The sequence below is a fragment of the Pyxicephalus adspersus genome, chromosome Z, assembly GCF_032062135.1.
Source record: "Pyxicephalus adspersus chromosome Z, UCB_Pads_2.0, whole genome shotgun sequence".
Classification (NCBI taxonomy): Eukaryota; Metazoa; Chordata; class Amphibia; order Anura; family Pyxicephalidae; genus Pyxicephalus; species Pyxicephalus adspersus.
The window spans coordinates 50,215,094-50,236,230 of NC_092871.1; the positions used below are offsets into that span (position 1 = coordinate 50,215,094).

Here is a 21,137-nt window from a genome sequence, read left to right on the forward strand (position 1 = left end):
ATCCTACATTTTGGAAATCTAAGCCTACTATGACAACGATGAAAAGGAAACCAGCTAAAAAGTCTGAATTTAACAAGTTCAAAACTATTAAATCCTCTATTACAAAAAAGCATGCACTTATTATTATTCAAAACTAGTCTTAGTCTAAACTAATTTATACAATATGCCAAAGTAATGGGTGTATATAGTAAAATTTGTTTCTACACACACCATTTTAATTGGGGCACAGCAGAGGTCAGCTTCAGACACAGGTGTGTCTTCACTCTCCATAACATATATCCCTTTCTGAGACAAAGCCTCGATGACGGGTTGGTGGCCCTGCAAGGCAGCCACCTGATCCCCTTTAAGGATGAGGCTGCAGACACGGCAATAGAGCTCGCTGGAGAGCAGAAGCTTGATGACAGGTGGTTTGATGTGCTCCTGCTCGTACTGGTCAATGTAGAATGGATCCTTCAGCTCCTCAGGAACATTATCTGAAACAAAGACCAACAGACAAAGATTATTGAAGTGCTTTGGACCTGATCAAACAGCCAAATCAAAATATCCTTAATCTCTACATACATAGATTAAATTTGCACTTTTTTGTTAGGGGATACAATTTTACAAAAAAAAAATAAAAAAAAAAAAATAGTAAAAATACCTATTATAAATTATATTTAATATATAAATGTGGGTACCTTTGTGGTTTCTAACAACAGAAACCAAGCGTTTCGTATCCAATCACCCAGCTTCACCTTATTGCTGAAGTATTTTTAAACTAAATACAGTATCTGTATATAACTTTTTAATCCTAGGGTGGCACACGCAGACAGAGGAAACAGATTTTTTTTTTTTTTGTGGGTGGCATGTACAATACTGCAATAAGGTGGTTTTAAACTTTTCACAACAATTTCTATGGGCCAGTGCAGATGCAATTTTGGTCACTTCAGAACTGCAAAAACAGCTAGAAGCCAGTAGGAATGCAATAGAAATTCTGGTCAAATACACTTCATCATCGAATCACTCGAATCATCTCAAAAGGATCTTAAACAAATGTCCAAGCTACTGCATTGGCCCATCATAGCAGAGTTTTGGAATTTTGTCAACAAAAGATCGTCTAGATCAGTCATTCTCAACCATGGTCCTTCCAGGGGTTCCTTGCGCTTTGGCTGGTTAACCTCCGACGTGATGGTGACCTTATGGTTTTGTGGTCAATGCCAGTACCACAACACCAAAGCTCTTTTTAGCTATCTGTAGGGGTGGGGGTGTCATTCTTTACAATGACCACCAATGATCAATGTATTTTTTTTGTATTTTTTTTGTCATTGAACTCCTATGCATAGTTCTCCCCAGAGGGTTTTAGCCGGTTGCTCTGCCCGGCTGCTGTGCCTACCCCGGCCACCTCTCCTCCACAGCTCTCAAACTCTGCACGGATCTCAGAGAGGCTGCTCTGTGCTCAGCTGTCATCCGCTCAGAGGAGAGGTGAGCACACAGTTCAGCCTTCATGTGAATGAGACACAGGCAGCCCCGGCCCCATCTCATAGCACGAGCTCGGATTTCTATTTAAAAAAAAAAAAAAAAAAAAAAAGAAAAAAGACTGCTTTTAAAATGTATTCACTGCTAGAACTGTATGTAAAATCTGCATGTTGTTCTGCTCCTCACATCTCTTTGTGTACAAACCTCCATATCTTCTAAACTGTATGTCACAATGACCTGTAATTTTTAGGGTGCACAGGAGACCCTCATAGATATTAGTAACTACAATTGCAGCACCCAAGCTTTGAAGAATTTCAAGATATGGGGGTCACAAATGTAAACAGTTATGAAAATTTAACATTGGGGTTGCCGTTTCAGAGGAAAGTGCAACTAGGAATCCTAAACTGAAAATGCAAATTGGGGATCCCGGGGCTACTAACACATAGCAAGGAGCATTGGGGTGGGGCCCCTAAATATATATCTACCTGTCACACATTAAAACCTATGAGACTACTGTCTGCTTCTCTTCTTTGTACACCATTTTATCTGAGGTGGGGGGTACATAACTGAAAATATAGGTGCAAGTGGCGGGCACATTCTCCCCTTACAATCTCATTATTACAGCATCATTAGAACATAAAACACTCTGCCCATCAAAATGGGCCTCCCTGCCCTGTTACACATTCCTGTCCACTTAACTGGGTGTAAGAAACCAAAAATATAGGTCCAAGTGGGGAACATCTGTGACCAACATCCCCTAAAACTTCATCACTATGGCATCATTAGAACATAAACTCTGACCACTAAAATGTATTGGGGTTGAGGTACTGGAAGGGTACAGTCATGTGTAACAAGGAAGTGCATGTTGTAATGATGCCATGATGATGAAAGGTGATCACTACACGTGTTTCCCTTTTCCACCTATATTTTTGTTTCCCTGAACCTCTTAATTCTGGAGAAATTGGTGTTTGAGGTAAGATGCAGACAGATATGTGTAACAGAGCAGGCAAAACATTTTGCTAGGTAGAGATTTATGTTCTCATAATGCCATACTAATTACATTTTAAAAAGGTTTAGCCACAAGTGTCCCCCACTTGCACCTACAGTTTGTTTCCTATGCCTCCACGTGTACCTTAATAATTTCAAGTCAATACAACCGATTTAGGATATCTGAAGGTTTGAACACAGCGAGTTGTTAGGCTGCAGAATATAACAAGCAGCTTTTACACTCACATAGCGATCACACTGCGCTGCCGATGACATTACACACTGCGGATAAACATCACAAACTGTTTTTATATAGAATATGGGCAGTGATGAGAGGGGATCACTGTCTGTCTTGTCCCCATCTGATATCACATGCATGATGCTATTAAAGCATCGCCACATTTTTAACATTATATTAAAGTGATTTTTTTTTTGTTTTTACACTTTTTTGGGGGAGGACCTCTCCCCTTCAGTAAAGACCAAAAGGGAAATCTGCAGCCTCCTGGGATATTTGTGTCACATATCCCAAAAGGCTCTGCACTGCTCCTTGTGTGCATGCACCTTCAGAGTATTTCTTATAATGTGAAAAAAAGTGTTCAATCTAATGCATGTGCAGTGCAAGGCAGCATTGGACGTACAAGTGAGCATCAGAGAGAAGGTGGAAGCTGAGCCAGCATGGGCCTGCTGGGCTAATTTTGTAAAAGGATCAAGTGGAAAAAAAAAACTTAACTTAATATAGCCTCAGGAGCACATCTGAAGTTAGGCTGAATTCACACCGGCAGTAAGGTTACATTTGTCCATTCCCCATGCCAGGAACCACTGCTGCTTAAAAAACTTCTAGCTCTGAAAAAACCCAGCACTTACCGCCTGTTACCAACCCTAGGTGCCTAGAAGTTTCCAGAAATTGCTCAGAACGGGTAAATGTTTTTTGCTGCTAATATGAGCTAAACCTAACTTGTTACACCACATTCATTATACTATTACACTACTACAAGAGATTGCAGTCTTAAAACACAAGGAAGCTGGGTCACAATACACATAGGCATAGCACAGTTGTGGCAAAATACATAGAATTGAAAAATTGGATATACTAACGGGGCAGGCATTACAAAGTTGTAACAAATTATAGGGAGAAGGTAGAACACTGAAACAATAAGAGGTTACTGGATACCCATGGCATAAACAACTGGGAGCACTAAATTTGCGGTCTTTTGCCACATTCCCTTTTTGACCACCCGCCTACAGCTTCCCACCACCCGGCTGAAAAAAAAACTTCTTGGGAGAACACTGCTATGGTTTTACTGGGGGTTCCCCATATTACCAAATTTTAAACTGAATAGGCAAACTGAAGGACAATGAGAAAGTGATGAGAATATGAATAAGTATAATATTCAGATTGGAGTTATACTATAATCATTATAGTATAACTCCAATCTGAACATTCTCCAGGAGTACCTGGCAAATTACAAATAGGATTTTTGTTGTGTGAGGAAATGGCATTTACACAGAACAAGATATCAGTGCTGCTAGCTAAAAACTACAAAAACAACTGTCCGTTAGTACTGCAGTGTGCACTGATAATCATTACAGTGAATTCACCCTTCAAGACCTTTAGCCATTTTGTGAACTGTGCGTTGGATTGGATTTCTGCTATATAAATTCAGCCTTGCTCAGAATGGTCGGGCCTACATACCCTGCATGCATTTTTTATTATTATTATTATTATTAATAAAAAGGATTTATATAGCGCCAACATATTACGCAGCGCTGTACAATTAAATAAGGATTGCAAATGACAGACTAATACAGACAGTGATACAGGAGGAGAGAACCCTGCCCCGAAGAGCTTACAATCTAGTAGGTGGGGGAATTTACACACAATAGGTGGGAGATATGTAGTGCTGGGAAGAAGTGATGGTTTGAGGGAATTGGGTCAAGTGGACATGTAGTAGACGGAGATGATGAGAGAAGAGTTAGGACTTCGTCCACAGTAACAGGGCTGAGGGAGGCCAGTGATGATTTACAGGTGGAAGGGGTGGGTATGGTTGGAGTGGCTCGATGGGCAGAGACAATCATGTCTGATTTTGTCTATTTTATCTCTAAAGTAGGTGGCAATGTCTTGGGCAGAGAAAGATGTTGTGGGGGGAGCAGGTGTGGGGTTTAGGAGTGAGTCAATTGTAGAGAAGAGGTTGCGTGGGTTGGAGGCTTGAGAGAAAATGACTGCGGAGAAATAATTTTGTTTGGTGACAGTGAGCTCTGTGTTAAAGCTTTGAAGCTTGGCTTTGTAGTGCATATCCTTGTGCCATGCTCAAAGGTTTCAGCCAGGCTTCCGCCTTCTGAAGGAAAGTTTTCCAAAAAGACTCACATGTCCAATAAATTATTTACAGATTATGAGCAAGCAGAAAAAGCATAAAAATAAATCCCATTCAGCTCATCTATAAACACTATAGAAAATTTAATTTTCACAACAAAGAATAAAGGTGTTTTTGTAAGAAAATCTTAGTAGCTTTACAGGGCCTTGCAAGGGTAGTTTTGTCATGGAATTCCACTTCATCTACAGCTCACAGTACATTAGTATGGAAGTCAGTAGGAAGAATATCCGCTGCATTTTGAAGGCTGTCCCCCTAAACACCTCTACTTTTGCAGATCCCTCCAGAGGTTTACTGGATTGGGTCCTGCACTGTCCTGGAATCCACCATGTACCTGGCGCAGAAGAAGCGACGGGTGTGGCCATATTCTTTCACTTTCTGCCTATGTCACCTGATCTCACACTGAGCAGGTGCAAGATCAAGTGACATAACCTGCAGCTAACGGGGAAAAAGGTGCCGATCCCATGCACAAGCAAGATGGGGCGTGAGCAAAAGGAGCACCTGGAAGCCTCCTGAGATGCATGACAAATATGTATCCCAGGAGGCTCTGCGCTCCCCTTCTATATGAAAAAGGGTCCCCCCCCCCCCCCCCAATAAATGTTTTAGTTTGGTTAAGCTTTAAATTAGATTATCATCAGTTAAACTGATCTGAAAGTCACAAATGCTCATTACCCAAGGACCCCCTGGCAAATTCTGGAGGATGTGAACAGTAAATATTGTTTTTCAGCTGATATATTTACCAGCCTTACTTCTGCCTTAGGAAGTCAACTATGTAACCTGACTGATATTAGGGGAACCAAAAAACTCTACAAAATACTAAATAAGAGCAAAAAATTTGGTATTACTAAAGAAATCGTTACATTGCCTGAATGCAGGGATTAGCACCGGAACTTAATTATAACACGCATGTCACAATCACAAGAATACATATCCTTATAAGAATACTACCCAAATGACCATTGGATTATAAGTACATTAAACACAAACTTTTTCCCCAGTTTCAGCAGTGGGATTTCTGGAGCCAATGAAAAGCTGATTCCAGTGCCAGTAAAACTCAATGATTTGTGCACCAGAAGACACAAAAAGAATAATAATTATTTGTTACACCTTTCACAGCCATTTTACAGCCAAGTGAAAGGAACTGTACTCTCAGACTCAATATAGAAACAAAAAATGTATTGTGACTAGAAACCTTTTTTTTTTCTTAAAAGAAAAAGCAGTGATTCCAGAAATAATCACAAGTGAAACTACTGAAGATCCCAGCAGGAATTTTAAAGCTGGACTTCAGGCAGATAAGTACGCAAATAAACATAGCTCTGTAATAATCAACATAACATTTGATAGAACCGTTAGTACCTGAACTTGAACTGGCTTCTTGCAATCTATGTACATAAATATGTAGGCTGACAGGAAAAGGAGTGGCAAGCAGCATGCTGATAGATGAAGAAAGCAGAGAACCAGAGAGAGAAGCTCATCACTGTACTGCTTCTCTTTCATTGTTTAGCAACAGTCTGGAAGAGTGTTCTAAGACTTTGGCAGAGCAGATGGGACTGTGCGTGGTTCCACAAATATACAATGTGCTGCAATGGTATTTGGTAGTACAGGTCACCAAGTGCATAAAAACTCATGTTAAGGTGTGAACGAGCCTTACTGATTCAGCTCGAAATCAGAACTGCATTCTGAGAAAACCCGTTCAGTTACAAGAATTTGTACTGCACACCCTGTAAAATTCTTGCATGGTTGTTCCATACTTGCTTGGGATAAAGTAACTGCATATATTGGATAAAAGTGTCATGGAATCCAGTAACAGTATTCTTCATGGCACCGGAAAGCATTGCTGACAATTCAACATACTGTTATTGTGGTCTATAGAGATCGGTCAGATTCCTTTATATTGCAATACAAAACGCAAGGAAGGATCTAAATGGTTGCTAAGATTAATGCAGATAAGATCAACCCAACAGTTAGAAAACTAATTTCCCAGTATTTATATATAGACTGCAAAAATGAACATATAACAAAAGCACAACAGAAAATAGCACATTTACAGTTTCCCTTAACAACACATTGCTTACCAACTCCATAGGCTTTCGCAAAAATCCAATGTAGGTTAGCAGCAATTTTAGCCCTGAAGGAGTCATACAGATCAAGTGGTATAACCTCTACCACAGAGTCCACAAAGGAATCCATTTTTCTTCTGGTGTTTTCTCCAGAAGCAGAGGCACCAATATCCACCATCTACAAAACAAAACACACATGGATTACTGGAAGTCACACTGGTCAAGTAAATAATTCAAAAAAGACCAAAAGGAAAAAATATCACATACTACAGCTTAATAATCCTTAGATTGAATGACTGCCTTTCTGTCTTTCAGAATGTATCTTATTCTTTATTTTTAGTAAGCAATCCTGCCAGCAGCGAACTTCCAGTCCTATGGTGAATAACGCTTAATCAAGGTCAGGTATCCACAAAAGAAGCATTGTCAATGCAGGAGATAAAGTTTGTTAATGCTAAAGAACATACGGAATGCATTCATTTTTTTTTTTTTTGAAGGCCTGGAACATTTAAGTACAGAAGATAGTCAATCAGAATTGTCTTGATACACAATCTTGTCAGAATTTAACTAAAAGAAGACGAATATCATCCTGCTGTACTAATACACAAATGTAGTAAAAAAAAGATATTTTTAAGTCCAGCCTGGATGATGACCAAAGTATACTATTTACAATGTGGGTAAATCAGAGTAGCCACCCTGGGACAGGCAGTGCATTTGTAGGATTACTAGACCCATTTAAAAATACAGTGTCCTTATGATCTCAAAGGATTTCGCCTTTCCAGTTCTTTTGCACTAAGGAACACCCAAACTTTGTGCAAGGGAAATAAAAAAAGGTTTTCTGTAGTCCCTACCTTCTGCCTTAGGTTGACAAAACTGCTCCTTTACAGATATGATACAATACAGTGGGTGACTACTGTTACCCAAAGACTGAAAGTGAACCATCAGATAAAAAAGGATCCACCCAACCCAAAAAAAATGCAGGTACCAAATCTAAGGAGTGGTAAATAGCAATTTATAAAATTTATGTTCTTGACACTGGTTACAGAATTCTACCACAGTATACACCACCCCTACTCAACTGAATGGGAGCAGTCTGGGGTCATTTTGAGCATGCCTTTGTATGTGACTGGCAGATCATGGAATGAGAAGTTTCTTCTAAGCACACAGTTGCTTTTCTTTCACTGGAGTAGAAACTGAACTGCAACCTTACTCAACCTCATGTCAGAGGCGCTATCACTAAAAAACCCTTAGCAGTAGAAAAAGGGTGCCCAGGAGTTTTTGACTGCAAGTGTGAAAAGGCCTAAATGTCTATAGACCAACTCCGGTATACTAATTGCAAAAACTACTCAAATAATAAAAAAGAAAATGTGTGCTAAACCTAGTTGTAATGGCCCCTGTACAATCATTGCATTTTTCTAAAAAAAAAAAAAATCATAAAAATTATTTCCCATGAATCACAGGTAATAAAAAAAACTGCTCACATTCAATACAGTACCTTCAAAGTCATATATAGAAAATACCTGCACTTCTTTCCCCTTCCATGTCATGCATTTAGTAATGGCTAATGGCTAATACCACAGTACAAGCTTCTAGGCCTACACACCAATAAATTATCTTATACAGTAGGAAAAGCATTGTGGTCCGCACTGGTAAGAAATTACTTATTTGCAAAATTGCACACAAAAAAAAAAAAAAAAAAAAAAAAAAAAAAAAAAAAAAAAAAAAAAAGATTAGAAAACTGATCATCATCAGCATGGAGTCTAAATCCTTTGTTTCTGAGGTACCAAGTTCAGAGATCACATAAAACAAAAGAAGATGCTAAACACATGCCTGATGACTTCACATAAAAAATAGTGGATGCTTTCTACAAATCTGCTCCCATTTGTAAATACACTAGAATTCTTTCCTGTAGTTCGGCCTATTGTATTCAGAAGCTTGCCATGTGAGGTAATGTGTGTTTTGGGAGCCAAGAGCTGATTTTCCAGACATCAAAAAATACAAAGGCAGCTGCTGACAGGGCCAAATCAGACAATTCCCAGCCCAGCACTACGGCCTACAACTTGCACAGCTATCCTCCTGCCTCTCATCCTTGCTGAGCCTCCAGGCCCCACCTTAACGTGAAGTCTGATTCATATTCAGCTTTTTTGGCAACACAGCCAAGCTAAAGCTTTCACCTCCATGCTTTCAATTTACATGACATTTGTGATTAGGACACACGTTTTTTGATATTTCTACAAATTTCAAGCACAAAATCTTGTATATTCTACGGTTTATTATAGACCCTGTTCCATCTAGGGGTCTTAGAAATCAACCATGACCCAAACTCCCTAAAAGACTGATACACAAACCTTCCTTGTGTGCAAAGGTTAGTGTCTCAATACAAACTTAATGCCACAGTAAAATTACAATATTTATCTGCCTACACAATGGTATCAATGTTTTCTGCAAATCACAATACTTTTTTATTATCTATGAAATGCCACTATAAAAAAAATTCTACCAACAGATGGTGACTGCAACATTATAATCCCCATGCACACAATAATTTTATTGCAGACCCCTTAGCAGCCAAATAAAACAACATTAGGTACCTGAAAAATACATAAAACATTGCTTTGATATACATCACTAGCTTAACATGAGCTCACCACATAAGTAAAAACAGAACAGAATTTCTGGCTTTCACCTGTACTTATGGTTCAATGTATTTATCTCCATTTTCTGCAAGAGCTTTATCTACATGCACACTCTCCCCATCACCCTCTCTTGATAAATTAACAGATGCCCCACCCTCAAACACACCCACCATTCATTCCATCTGGCATCCTGTACACCAGTGACTATACCAGCATGTCCAGGTATTCATTGACAACTGGCTACAACATAGTAGGGTACATAGTGGGTTAGGTTGAAAAAAGACTTAAGTCCATCAAGTTCAACACCTTTTACTCCCTAACATCTACCTGAATTCAAGTCATCAACAACTACGATGCACAGACACAGAACAGACCTACTAAGTTTCTGTCTTCTGGAATATACAACAAAGTTTAATTGTAGAGCAATCTTCCTTCCCTATACAATTCTTAGCTGTCCATTGTGTATGAAATTTGCAAAATAAAAAAAGCAAACCGATTACAAAACCAAAGAAGAAATCTATTCTTGTAACTTTTAAAATAAACTGGTAGAGGTATCAAACTACAGTAAGCACATGTCAGAATACTCTAATTCACTGGGAGTGAATCTGTATACTGTGCTAGAAATTCCAAAATATCACTGGAGATGCTAAATGTAGAGAAATATGGCAATCTGTGAGGTGTTCTGTTATACCTACACCTTCATCCTGGGCATAAAGACCCACCCTACACCTTCATCCTTGGCATATATACCCACCCTACACCTTCATCCCTGGCATATATATACCTACCCTACACCTTCATCCCTGGAATTTATACCCACCCTACACCTTCATCCCTGGCATTTATACCCACCCTACGACTTCATCCCTGGCATTTATACCCACCCTACACCTTCATCCCTGGCCTTCATCCCTGGCATTTATACCCACCCTACGACTTCATCCCTGGCATTTATACCCACCCTACACCTTCATCCCTGGCATTTATACCCACCCTACACCTTCATCCCTGGCATTTATACCCACCCTACACCTTCATCCCTGGCATATAAACCCACCCTACACCTTCATCCCTGGCATATAAACCCACCCTACACCTTCATCCCTGGCATATACACCCACCCTAAACCTTCATCCGTGCCATATATACCCACCTACAAACATGGCATATATACCTATACCCACCTACACCTTCATCCCTGGCATATATACCCACCCTACACCTTCATCCCTGGCATGTATACCCACCCTACACCTTCATCCCTGGCATTTATACCCACCCTACACCTTCATCCCTGGCATATACACCCACCCTAAACCTTCATCCGTGCCATATATACCCACCTACACCTTCAAACATGGCATATATACCCACCTACACCTTCATCCCTGGCATATAAATCCACCCTACACCATCCCTGGCATTTATACCCACCCTACACCTTCATCCCGGGGATTTATACCCACCCTAAACTTTCATCCGTGCCATATATACCCCCCTACACCTTCAAACATGGCATATATACCCACCCACACCTTCATCCCTGGGATTTATACCCACCCTACACCTTCATCCCTGGCATATATACCTACCCTAAACCTTCATCCGTGCCATATATACCCACCTACACCTTCAAACATGGCATATATACCCACCCACACCTTCAAACATGGCATATATACCCACCCACACCTTCATCTGTGGCATTTATACCCACCCTACACCTTCATCCCTGGCATATACACCCACCCTAAACCTTCATCCATGCCATATATACCCACCTACACCTTCAAACATGGCATATATACCCACCTACACCTTCATCTGTGGCATATATACCCACCCTACACCTTCATCCCTGGCATGTATACCCTCCTACACCTACAGCGAGTTGTGTGAGGTCCAGGCAGCCAGAATGATGTGTAGGCCAATCACAACAATCTGTAATATGGTGAACAGGAATGGATTGTTCGGCAACATCGGGGACACACAGAAGGGGCTTACAACCCTGGCTGGCATGAGAACCCCCTGTGTATTATTATACCCTACCTACCTTTATGTAGGGCCTTAATTCTTTTTTCTACATATAGCAGGACATAGAACTAATATAAAAAAGATTGTCATAATACCCCCAATGTATAATATCTATAAATACAATTATTATAAATTTTTGCATTTAAATTTTGTTGCTTTTTAGCATTTTTTGTACCACGGTACATGCCTGTTTACATACATACACCCTTATATTATCACAACATATATCTGCATATAAAGGGGTATATAACCCACACCCATGGCAATATCGCCTCCACAATACAATATACAATGACTATATATTTTTTTATACATACAATTTTTTTTTTTCATACAATGCAGTTTTATTATTAGTTTTATATTTATTATTACCCCCCATGTCTCTATATTCTATAAAGATGATAATTCCTTCCAGAAGGATGATGTTCTCCTTGTTGCAGATCTAATCACCATTTCGTATCCTCCCCTTCATTATTATTATATTATGATTACAAAGACGTGTCAATGGATATGAATATACTTCACAAAGGCAGCATTACCTACCGATATGGGTGATATATTGTCCCTATGATGATAACACCTGCTCCTACATTCAGGAATAATCCCCCATTCAAGTGACACCTTCCCCCTCCACCTTCACCTCCCAGGCCTCACCTATCCTGCAGGCTCCTGGGGCTGGCGGAGGCCGTGCCGTCACCCAACCATGTCACCGGGCCCCGGTGTGTGAGGCCTACACTCTGTCAGCACGATAGACCCTCCGTTTCTCCCTAAGGGCCAGCAGCCGCTTCCCTTTCTCGGTGCGGCGGACGCTGACAGGGAGCAGTCTGTTGCCCGGGAACTAGCTGCGCGTGCGCGAAAAGGGGAGGGCCGTTTACAGCTAAACCTGGGAACCGGGCAAGGGCTTCTCTGCGCCTGCGCTATCTACAGCGACTGAAGTGGCAGGCTTACTGCGCACGCGCGGATGGTCGAGGTCGGCTGAGATTAGACTCAGATGGGTTGCTAGCGAGACAGAGGAAAATGCACAAAGGAGGCGCATGCTCAGTGACTTCGCTGTCTATTCTTTGCGTTGGATGAATGATAAATGTCTGGCCACGCCCTTCTGTTGCTGTCATACAGCAGTGTTTGTGTGAAGTGACAGATAGGACATGAACTGTGACTAAAGAAAGCATGATGGAAAATTATTTATTAAAAAATCAGTCTTATTACACTCTACATAAAAATATACCAATAAAGGCCTAAATGTGTGTCAACAGGTTTGATATATTCTAGCACAGGGGTGTCAAACTCAAATACACAGAGGGCCAAAATTAAAAACTTGGACAAACTTAAGGGTCAAATTCGAAGTTTATTGAAAAAATTGAGGTCATTTTTCCTTCTCATTTGGTATAAAACCTTTTCATATGGAAACAAAGGTTTTGCTTAACATTCAATCTGGAACAAGCCTATAATAGAGAAATAGCACCTCTACCACAATTCCCTGCGTCTATAAAACAGTCCAATGCGGGGTCACGCATAGGCAGGGAGGCCACTGGTCTATAGATGCGAGTGATGCCGGGAATGGTAGTAGTGGCACTATTTCAATGAAGTGGCGGGCCAGCTGCAGTTCATATTTAGAATTCCTTTGGGGGCCAAATTTGGCCCTCGGGTCAAAGTTTGACACCCCTGATGAAGCATAGGGAGGGAATGTCTTCTCTCCCCTTAGATGCCCCTGTTTATTGGACAGCAAATTTTCCTGGGCTTCCCATTGTTGGCTTCCCAGTGTGTCAGCCATACAGCTTTAATTGCCATTCCCATGTATTTTTTCTCCCCAGCACTAATATACATATTACTGCTTTGTACAGATAATCTTCCTATAGGAGAATCATATTCTAGTATCAATTGTGTAAGAGGGTTTCCCTGTTTTTTTGAGAGATTTGGCCTCCCTCCCTGGTATGTGTCTGCTAGACAGGAAGGAAAAGCAAATATCTCCAAATGAGCAAGAAAAAAGGGGGAGGGGGCATTTATTCAGAACAAGAGCATGTACATGTTGCAGTGCATTGTGTTGCAGTTATTAATGTTACCACTATGCATAGGTGTAAATCCAAGCTAAAGCAACACAAATAAAAAAAAAAAAAACTTTTTTCCTTACCTGAAGTTGTCTGTTAACTTGAAACTTTTAGCAAATTCAGAACTCATCACATAACTGGTTACTACAACACAAACAGTTATCCCCATTTAAAGACCATCACATTAATTCAGTTAGATCACACCACAGAAAATTCAAAGCACACAGATTTTCCTCTGTGCAGAACCTTACAGTGTAATACAAAGTGTGTAAATGTGAAGGTTCCCTGGATACATATCAGTGTATGGTCACTCCGCAGAGAATCATCTGTATGAGCACTGACAGCGCCCTATATACTCTATCATTATACATATTTCACTGCAGCTTTTCAGATAATGCAGCAAGATAATGTTGAACTATTTTGGTAGCTCTGTGTTCATTTAATTAGCAAAACACATGCTTGTGCAACAAAATGTTTGATTGCAGGACCTGTCATGACACAAACATAGGAACTGCCTACTGCTGACTAGTTTGATCTTGACCTGTTGGTGGTAATGCAAGGATGACAATGATAACTCAGCATAGAAACACAGAAACTGCCCATAACGACTGATTTTGGAATTGAAGGCTTCAGCACTGATATCTATATAGTGAGACAATTCTCTGCAACAATTATGCATGCAGCAAAATGTTGATTCCAAACATGCCTAATTATTCCTTATCCGCGATTCATTGAAGCTAATACCCCCCAAAACATGCTGTCCAGATTTTGTTGGTTTATCATATTGTAAACTGGGTTGCAGTGTTGCTGTTTCATTGCCTTCACCGTCCATTTAAAATATTTTTTGTTTTAAATAATGTAGCCGCTGTGATAGATTTTAGGGAAAAGATAATTAAATCCAATCCAGAGGAGAGAGACAGTCGCTCTTCCACCTAAGAAGTAGGGGTGTAGATGTGTTTTGTTAATCTGGTGTACCAACTGGTATCCTGGAGAACAAGGCCATCATAGAGTATGTGAGCAACAACTAGCGGAGCCTGTGGTGTGTCCAGAGTAAGTAACCTACCACTGCTAGTCCATTTTTTCCATCTCTGTAAAGTAATCACAGGGGGACACCATGTGACCAGTGTAAGAATGCATAGCCAGGGCTGAGATATGTTCTACTGTGTACTTGCAGCCTAACTTTTGTCCACCTTCATGTGCTGAGGAAGACAGAGACAACATCCAGCAGGATCTTCATCTGACTGGTAAACAGTCTTTGGGTTTATCTCTTGACTGAACTTTGTTTTATGCTGGATTACGAATACCCTTTTTGAAGGGTAAAAGGTCCCCAACTTTGGGACTTTTACTTCCTCTACCAGAGTGGGTAGCAGATATATTCATGTGAAAAAAATTATGTTATACTTTATTTTTTTAAATCATACTTAAATAGTGCTTATTAGCATTGTAATAGTAGAACCCTATAACGACTTTGAAGCATGGTGGTGGAAATGTTATGGATTTATGTTGCTTTGCATCTTCGGCCTCTCTGCAAGCCAGCAATGCAGCTTGCATTAATCAAGTTAACAATAATGTTTTTATTGTTTCAAAGTGCACTTGATGAGAATGTTGAATCCACTTTCAATATGTTGCATAAAAGTAAAAAAAAAACTCCATCACTTACTTGTATCTATTTTTAATATGATTGTAGGCTTATTACCATATTTACACCTTATCCACTCTAGGAAGTGCTGTGTAAAATTCACACAGTAAACATGAAGTCTGACCTATGAGTTTGAACAGCCATTTTGCATGTGTATGGTTAAATTGTCTTGCTGTTGTCAGTCATGCAAATCATGTTGCGAGCCACATCAACCAATACTTTCTTTCAGAGCCTGTATGCTTTGTTTCATTAATAAGGCCCTTGGTAACTGCACTGCACAGACACTACCATTGACCATTGCTTAACATACTGTACTATCCTTTTACTATTCCACATCATATACCGGTATATAATATAGAGCAGCTCTTTTCTATAATCTGATCTCTTCTATAAACTCCATGTAACAGCAAGACACCAGGCTCCTCTTCAGCTTCATTGGGCACTCAGCCCAGACCTGAAATTGCACAGTCACAATGCATTGGCTGTAGACAATAACACATAGACAATACACAGAGCACTGGCATGCAACTAAACCTGCTGTAGAGGGTATATATGCATAGCTGCATTTATTCCTCCATAGTGCATTTTAAATACAGACTGTCGGCACCTGTACCATGGCAATTACTGGTCTTTCTCGTAACAGTCTGCATGATCCTTCTACCCATTCTAAATATATATATATATAAAACAATATAATTAGCTTGCTAATGGTTCACTATAGTCAGTTCCCCCACGTTTGCCCAGAACAGATGGCAGCCTGTGCATGTCTTTGATCCCAGTCCCCGTTATAATGTGCTTGTGCTTTCATTGATGTGTGATGCCAGCTCTGTCTCACAGGATACCAGCGATCCTGTCCTGTCGTCATTATTCCAGCTGAATGGAGCTGGGAAACAGAGAGCTCTGTGTGGCACCAGCTCAATGCATGATGCTCCCAAATCACTGATAATAATGCGTCCCCATCTCCCTGGGGAGGCAGGCAAAGCTGCCTATGGATTCCACATAAATTAAGCAGATTGCAAAAATGCATGTGCAAATATTATCGTGTACAGCCAAGCTCCAAAAGGCAAAAATGATTATGCATTTTACATGTGGATTTTACCTAGTGGGGCTTGCAAACAGCAGTGCTGTGTAGAAAAGGATATCTGCAGATGGGCATAGAACAATAGCCATAACAAGAAACACAAGGTGCTGGGTTTAAGACATCAGAGTAAAAAGGGCTGCACAAAGCACTGTGCTTTGTAATGTATTAACTGTAATTATATTCTCTTTATTTTTATCTGACCATCTCTGTACATATATTAACTTCAATTATATATATATTATATGTCATTTTTTTCTGACAGCAATCCAAAAAAATGTTGTTTATTATATAACTTTTTCTTTTGTGACGTCAGCTTTGTTACTCTATACCTAAGTATGTCACTTATTTATGACCCCTCTGCTGACATACCAAGGTAGTTGTCATACATGGGCTACCATGATGATTCATTCAGCGATGGTTGCTGTAGAGATGGGAGCCATTCTTGTACACATAGTCAGCTATACTAGCAAAGGTTCCACGCAGCTGCAGCCTCACACAATGCCCATGATTCATCAAGCAGAATCGGATTATCGCTCGCGCATTCGTATTCGCGATCCGAAATCGTACGCCGTCGCGCTATTCAGCAACTGAAAAAGCTCGCGGCCGGAGCTAAAAGTATTTTTTTTTTTTTTTTTACATGATTGTGTGTTTCAAACATTTTTTATATTCATTATATCTACTAGACCCCTATTCGGACATATTTCTGTAAGTTACAGGTCTACAGTTTAAAAAAAAAAAATTTAATGAAAACCTGTAACGCTTTTGGTACAGAAATCTAGATATCAGTGTAACGCCCAGGTGGTTAATATTACATTATTATTATTATTATGTAAATAATATATATTAGATACTAAAAAAACAGGAATTTTAGGTTACTACTGGTAAAAAAAATAATAATTTATAACAAGTTAGATCAATTTTATGGGCAAAACAATTACTTATTTTATTTTTAATTCCTCTTGATCTTGTGTGTTCTTATGCATTAAATGGGGCTCACCGCCTGAATTTAGTATCCTCTTAAGGTAGAAAATGTGACCATTAATGCTATATTTCAGTAATCCATATTTTTGTAGGACATATGTTTCAGTTTTGCTCCATAACTAGCCTTTTTAATAGATTTGAATAATATAAATTAATTCTTATAGCATCAGTTACACACACACATCACAAAATTATATCTTAATTATATCCTAAACTTAACCCTCCATAGTGCCAAACCTCTATTCCTTGGTGCCAAAGCCTAATCCCCCCCCCCCTCCGCCTTCTTGGTACCTAACCCCAATCTCCCCTTTATCCTACATCTGATCTGCCTAGTGCCTAACCTTAAGCAGAAAGAAACTAAAGCCACATACACACTTGCAATTATTGTCGTTGGAAAGGATCTTTCATGATCCTTTCCAATGACTAAGCACTGGACAATGCATAAACAAGTGTTGTACATACAGCATCGTTCTGCTCTATGCAGAGGGGAGGGGAAGAACGATGGAGCGGCACCCTGCTGCGTGCTCTCCCCCTCCCCTTGCATTACGATCGTTCGTCGTTCATGGTCTGTGGATCCATAATGTCAGGCAGAGGGAAAAAGTGTTTTAAAATTGAGCGAGTTGCAGGGGGAAGAGATGCTGAGGGTAAGAGAATGGGAGACAGGGCCATTTTATATATTTCCTCCAAGTCTAAATTATTATTAAAACATTAAGTTCAGAATGGCTGTAGCAATTTTCACATCTACCACTTGCAGCCAAGTGGAAAGCAATTATGAGAATCATGGCTGAATTATTACAACTAGTTGTGAAATAAATCAGATTAGGAGATCAGACTATACAAGCAGCAGTCATATGCTCATATAGAGCCACATGCCCCTATATTTTCTTTTTTACCAGAGACAGAACATCTTACACTTTTGCACAGACTAGCTTCAAGCATACAGTCATTTGTGGCCTTTTAGACAATCCAATGGTAAATGGAACCTATAGGACTATTTATTTGTAACATAATTAACAAAATTTATGTGTTACATTTCCCAAATCAATATATTATGAAGCATGAATTGTAAACTATTAGATTTTCTTTTATTGGACTGCAGCATTAGTCCGAGTTCATCAAAGCAGGGCATCTGATTTCCCTGTGTAAAGGTACTGTAGGCTTGTCAGCCGATGGGTCAATAAATCATGAGTCAGCGTTCTAAAGCTAAACAATGCAGGATACTGGAGGAGGAGGGGAGACAAGTGACCACACATGATTAAGGATGCAGCTGAGGAACAGTAAAAGGGAAAAAGGAGTGACTATGGATAGCTTCTGTCATTAAATATAAACTTCCAGTTTTTTTCTGCCTCAAGATATGATTGCTATTCAATACAAGAAAAATAGTCAACATTGTGTATTGGGTGTTAGCATTGCTTCAGCTCTGTATGCAATTCTTCGGACCATGTATACTCTGTGGTGCCAGTGATTATTCATAAGGATCAGTACACACTGTGGCATTCCATATACCTATTACAATTTTCTGAGTTGAAGCATTACCGTTCAGAACTGTTACTGTTCTTTTTATTTTTAATTGTTTTAGTCCCTGCACACTGTGCTTTTTTCATTCTATATTTTGGGTGTATTTCTCAGTATCTGATGTATTCTGTATATACACACAATGTAAGTTTGCACAGTAACATGTATGCTGGGAGTAATTCTTAATCTCTTATATTACTTTTTATGTGTGAACACTGCATAGCTTTAATATTCTTGTATATATGTATGTTGATAGTATCTCTGCTTATTCCTTTATGTTTGGACCCTGCACAGCTGCATCTCTTTTGTTCTGTATACTGGTTGCAATTTTCAGTATCCGTTATTCTGTATATATGGTTTCTAAGCATTACCAACTTTGCTTGTGATGCTTGTCCATTTACCAATATTGGATTATTAAAACTCAAGTTAAATTAAAATATTAAAGTGGGAAAAAATTGTAAAGCTACGTACATACGTCAGATTTTTATCGCCCGATAATCGGCATCGGCCAATTATCGGGCGAAAATCTGCCGTGTGTACAGTCGGTGTCGTCCATCGTTCATGCATCGTGCACTCCCTTGTCGTTGGAAAGGATCGTGAAAGATCCTTTCCAACGACAAAAATTGGAAGTGTGTACGCAGCTTAAGTGTTCCAAAGTGTCTCTCTGATAAGATAATGACTGAGAAATACAGAAACTGGCAAGATATGATGGGGTTTGTTGTTCCTAGGTGGCTAAAATACTCCAAGTTTGCCAAATTTTTTACATAGATATAAATCCTATACCTATAAAAAAGCATTTACATGCAGATATTGTTAGTTATATCACACATCCTTATAACCGGTTACATTGGTTGCAGATAAGAAAAAGGAAATATATTCTTGTTCTTTAGAGGGAAAACATCATTAGAGTGATGTAACAGGGCTGAGTGTATGCCTGCAGGCCTAGGTGCGTCCTTCTTACCTGGATTATTATATATGTCAGTTTGATAGTGTGTGACTGGCTTCAGATCAGTCTGTCAGTGCAATCCATACAGTTGTGGGGAGGAAAAAGAGATATAAAAGTGTGTGCAATGACAGATCTGCAACAACACCCAAATACTCACCCTGCATTGTGCTGGGAGTTAAACAAGACTGTTCACTATCAAGAATGAGCAAAAGCATTCACTCCAATCTTCAAGAATGAGCAAAAGCATTCACTCCAATCTTCAAGTCCTTCTTTTGTGGCACCAATCCACACAACCCTCTTATAATTTTACTTTATTTTGAATCTGTACAGTTATTGGGTTTATGTTATTACCCTTGTAAATAATGGTGCCGCCTAAGTATTATTATGTGTAGAAATATAGCCTAGCGATGTTGCCATACAGTAAAATAGTTGTTTTTATTTCATATAGGCTGCACAATTATTAACAAAGTCCAATTTCAATGCAAATAGTATTTTGAATTTTTTTTTGGACCAACTATTATAAAAATCAGCTTGACCTTTTTTTAATCAAATTCTGGTAATGTGTTTTGAACTTGTATATTAGCTTATTACACAAACAGTTGCTGCTTTCTACATTTCACTGATACATATGTGTTATACTGCTTTGCTTCTTGTTCTCACAGTACAACATTTATTTTGAATAAAGATGGTCTTTTTTTTTATTCAGAGCTTTTTTATTTCTTAAACTCTTATCCATGGCTGCTGTTGTTTCCAAATAGGGAAGGAGCAGCAGGGCACACCTTCCCCGTAAAACAGAAAACACTGTCTGTACTGCTCTTGTTCACTACTTTTGCTGGAAATGATCACTTCCAGTGACCATGATTGAACTTCTGTACATACCAAGACAAAATATGCTGCTGATGTCAAAAGGTAACCTAAAGTACCCACCTGAGGGCCAAAGGGATTGAAAAAAATCTCTGCAACTCAGTGTTATAAAATGGTTTGTTATGATATCATATATGTATTTGATATGCATGTATTTTTCGTGTTTGTTTTTAAGTTTTTATTTCTGCAAATTCAAGCAGATTGAATACAGAAAATATTTTTCTTCCATGAACAGGAAGTAAAATTAGATGGATATCCCACTTAGCATCCAAAATGTCAAAGTTATTGAGGAGTCATAAGAATCAGCTAGTACCTAGGCATTTATGCTATGCTGGGACTTGTAGTTACTAAATGGTAAGGGGCAATCATCTCTCCATATCCAGCCTGTTTTATATACTGGTATTTAAAAATGTAGGATTATTGTAGTTTTCCTTTTCTTGTAATATGTCAATTTATTGCTTTGGTAATATATAGTTGGATTCAGTTGTGAATTAAGTTCGCATTGAGGCAACCGTGCATGACCTCACC

General features: G+C 39.3%; 1 protein-coding gene across 2 annotated transcripts in view; it reads right to left on the reverse strand.

Moving 5' to 3' along the window:
* The window catches only part of CAMSAP1 (calmodulin regulated spectrin associated protein 1), a 35,905-nt gene extending 23,526 nt beyond the window's left edge, over positions 1–12,379 (reverse strand). For both annotated transcript variants that reach the window (XM_072431879.1, XM_072431878.1), the window contains exons 1-3: positions 12,193–12,379; positions 6,887–7,049; positions 211–473 (exon numbers count right to left, since the gene is read on the reverse strand). In XM_072431879.1, the coding sequence (XP_072287980.1) occupies positions 211–473; positions 6,887–7,049 (426 nt within the window). In that variant the 5' untranslated portion in view covers positions 12,193–12,379. The remainder of the gene's footprint in view (positions 1–210; positions 474–6,886; positions 7,050–12,192) is intronic.
* Positions 12,380–21,137: the final 8,758 nt, after the last annotated feature.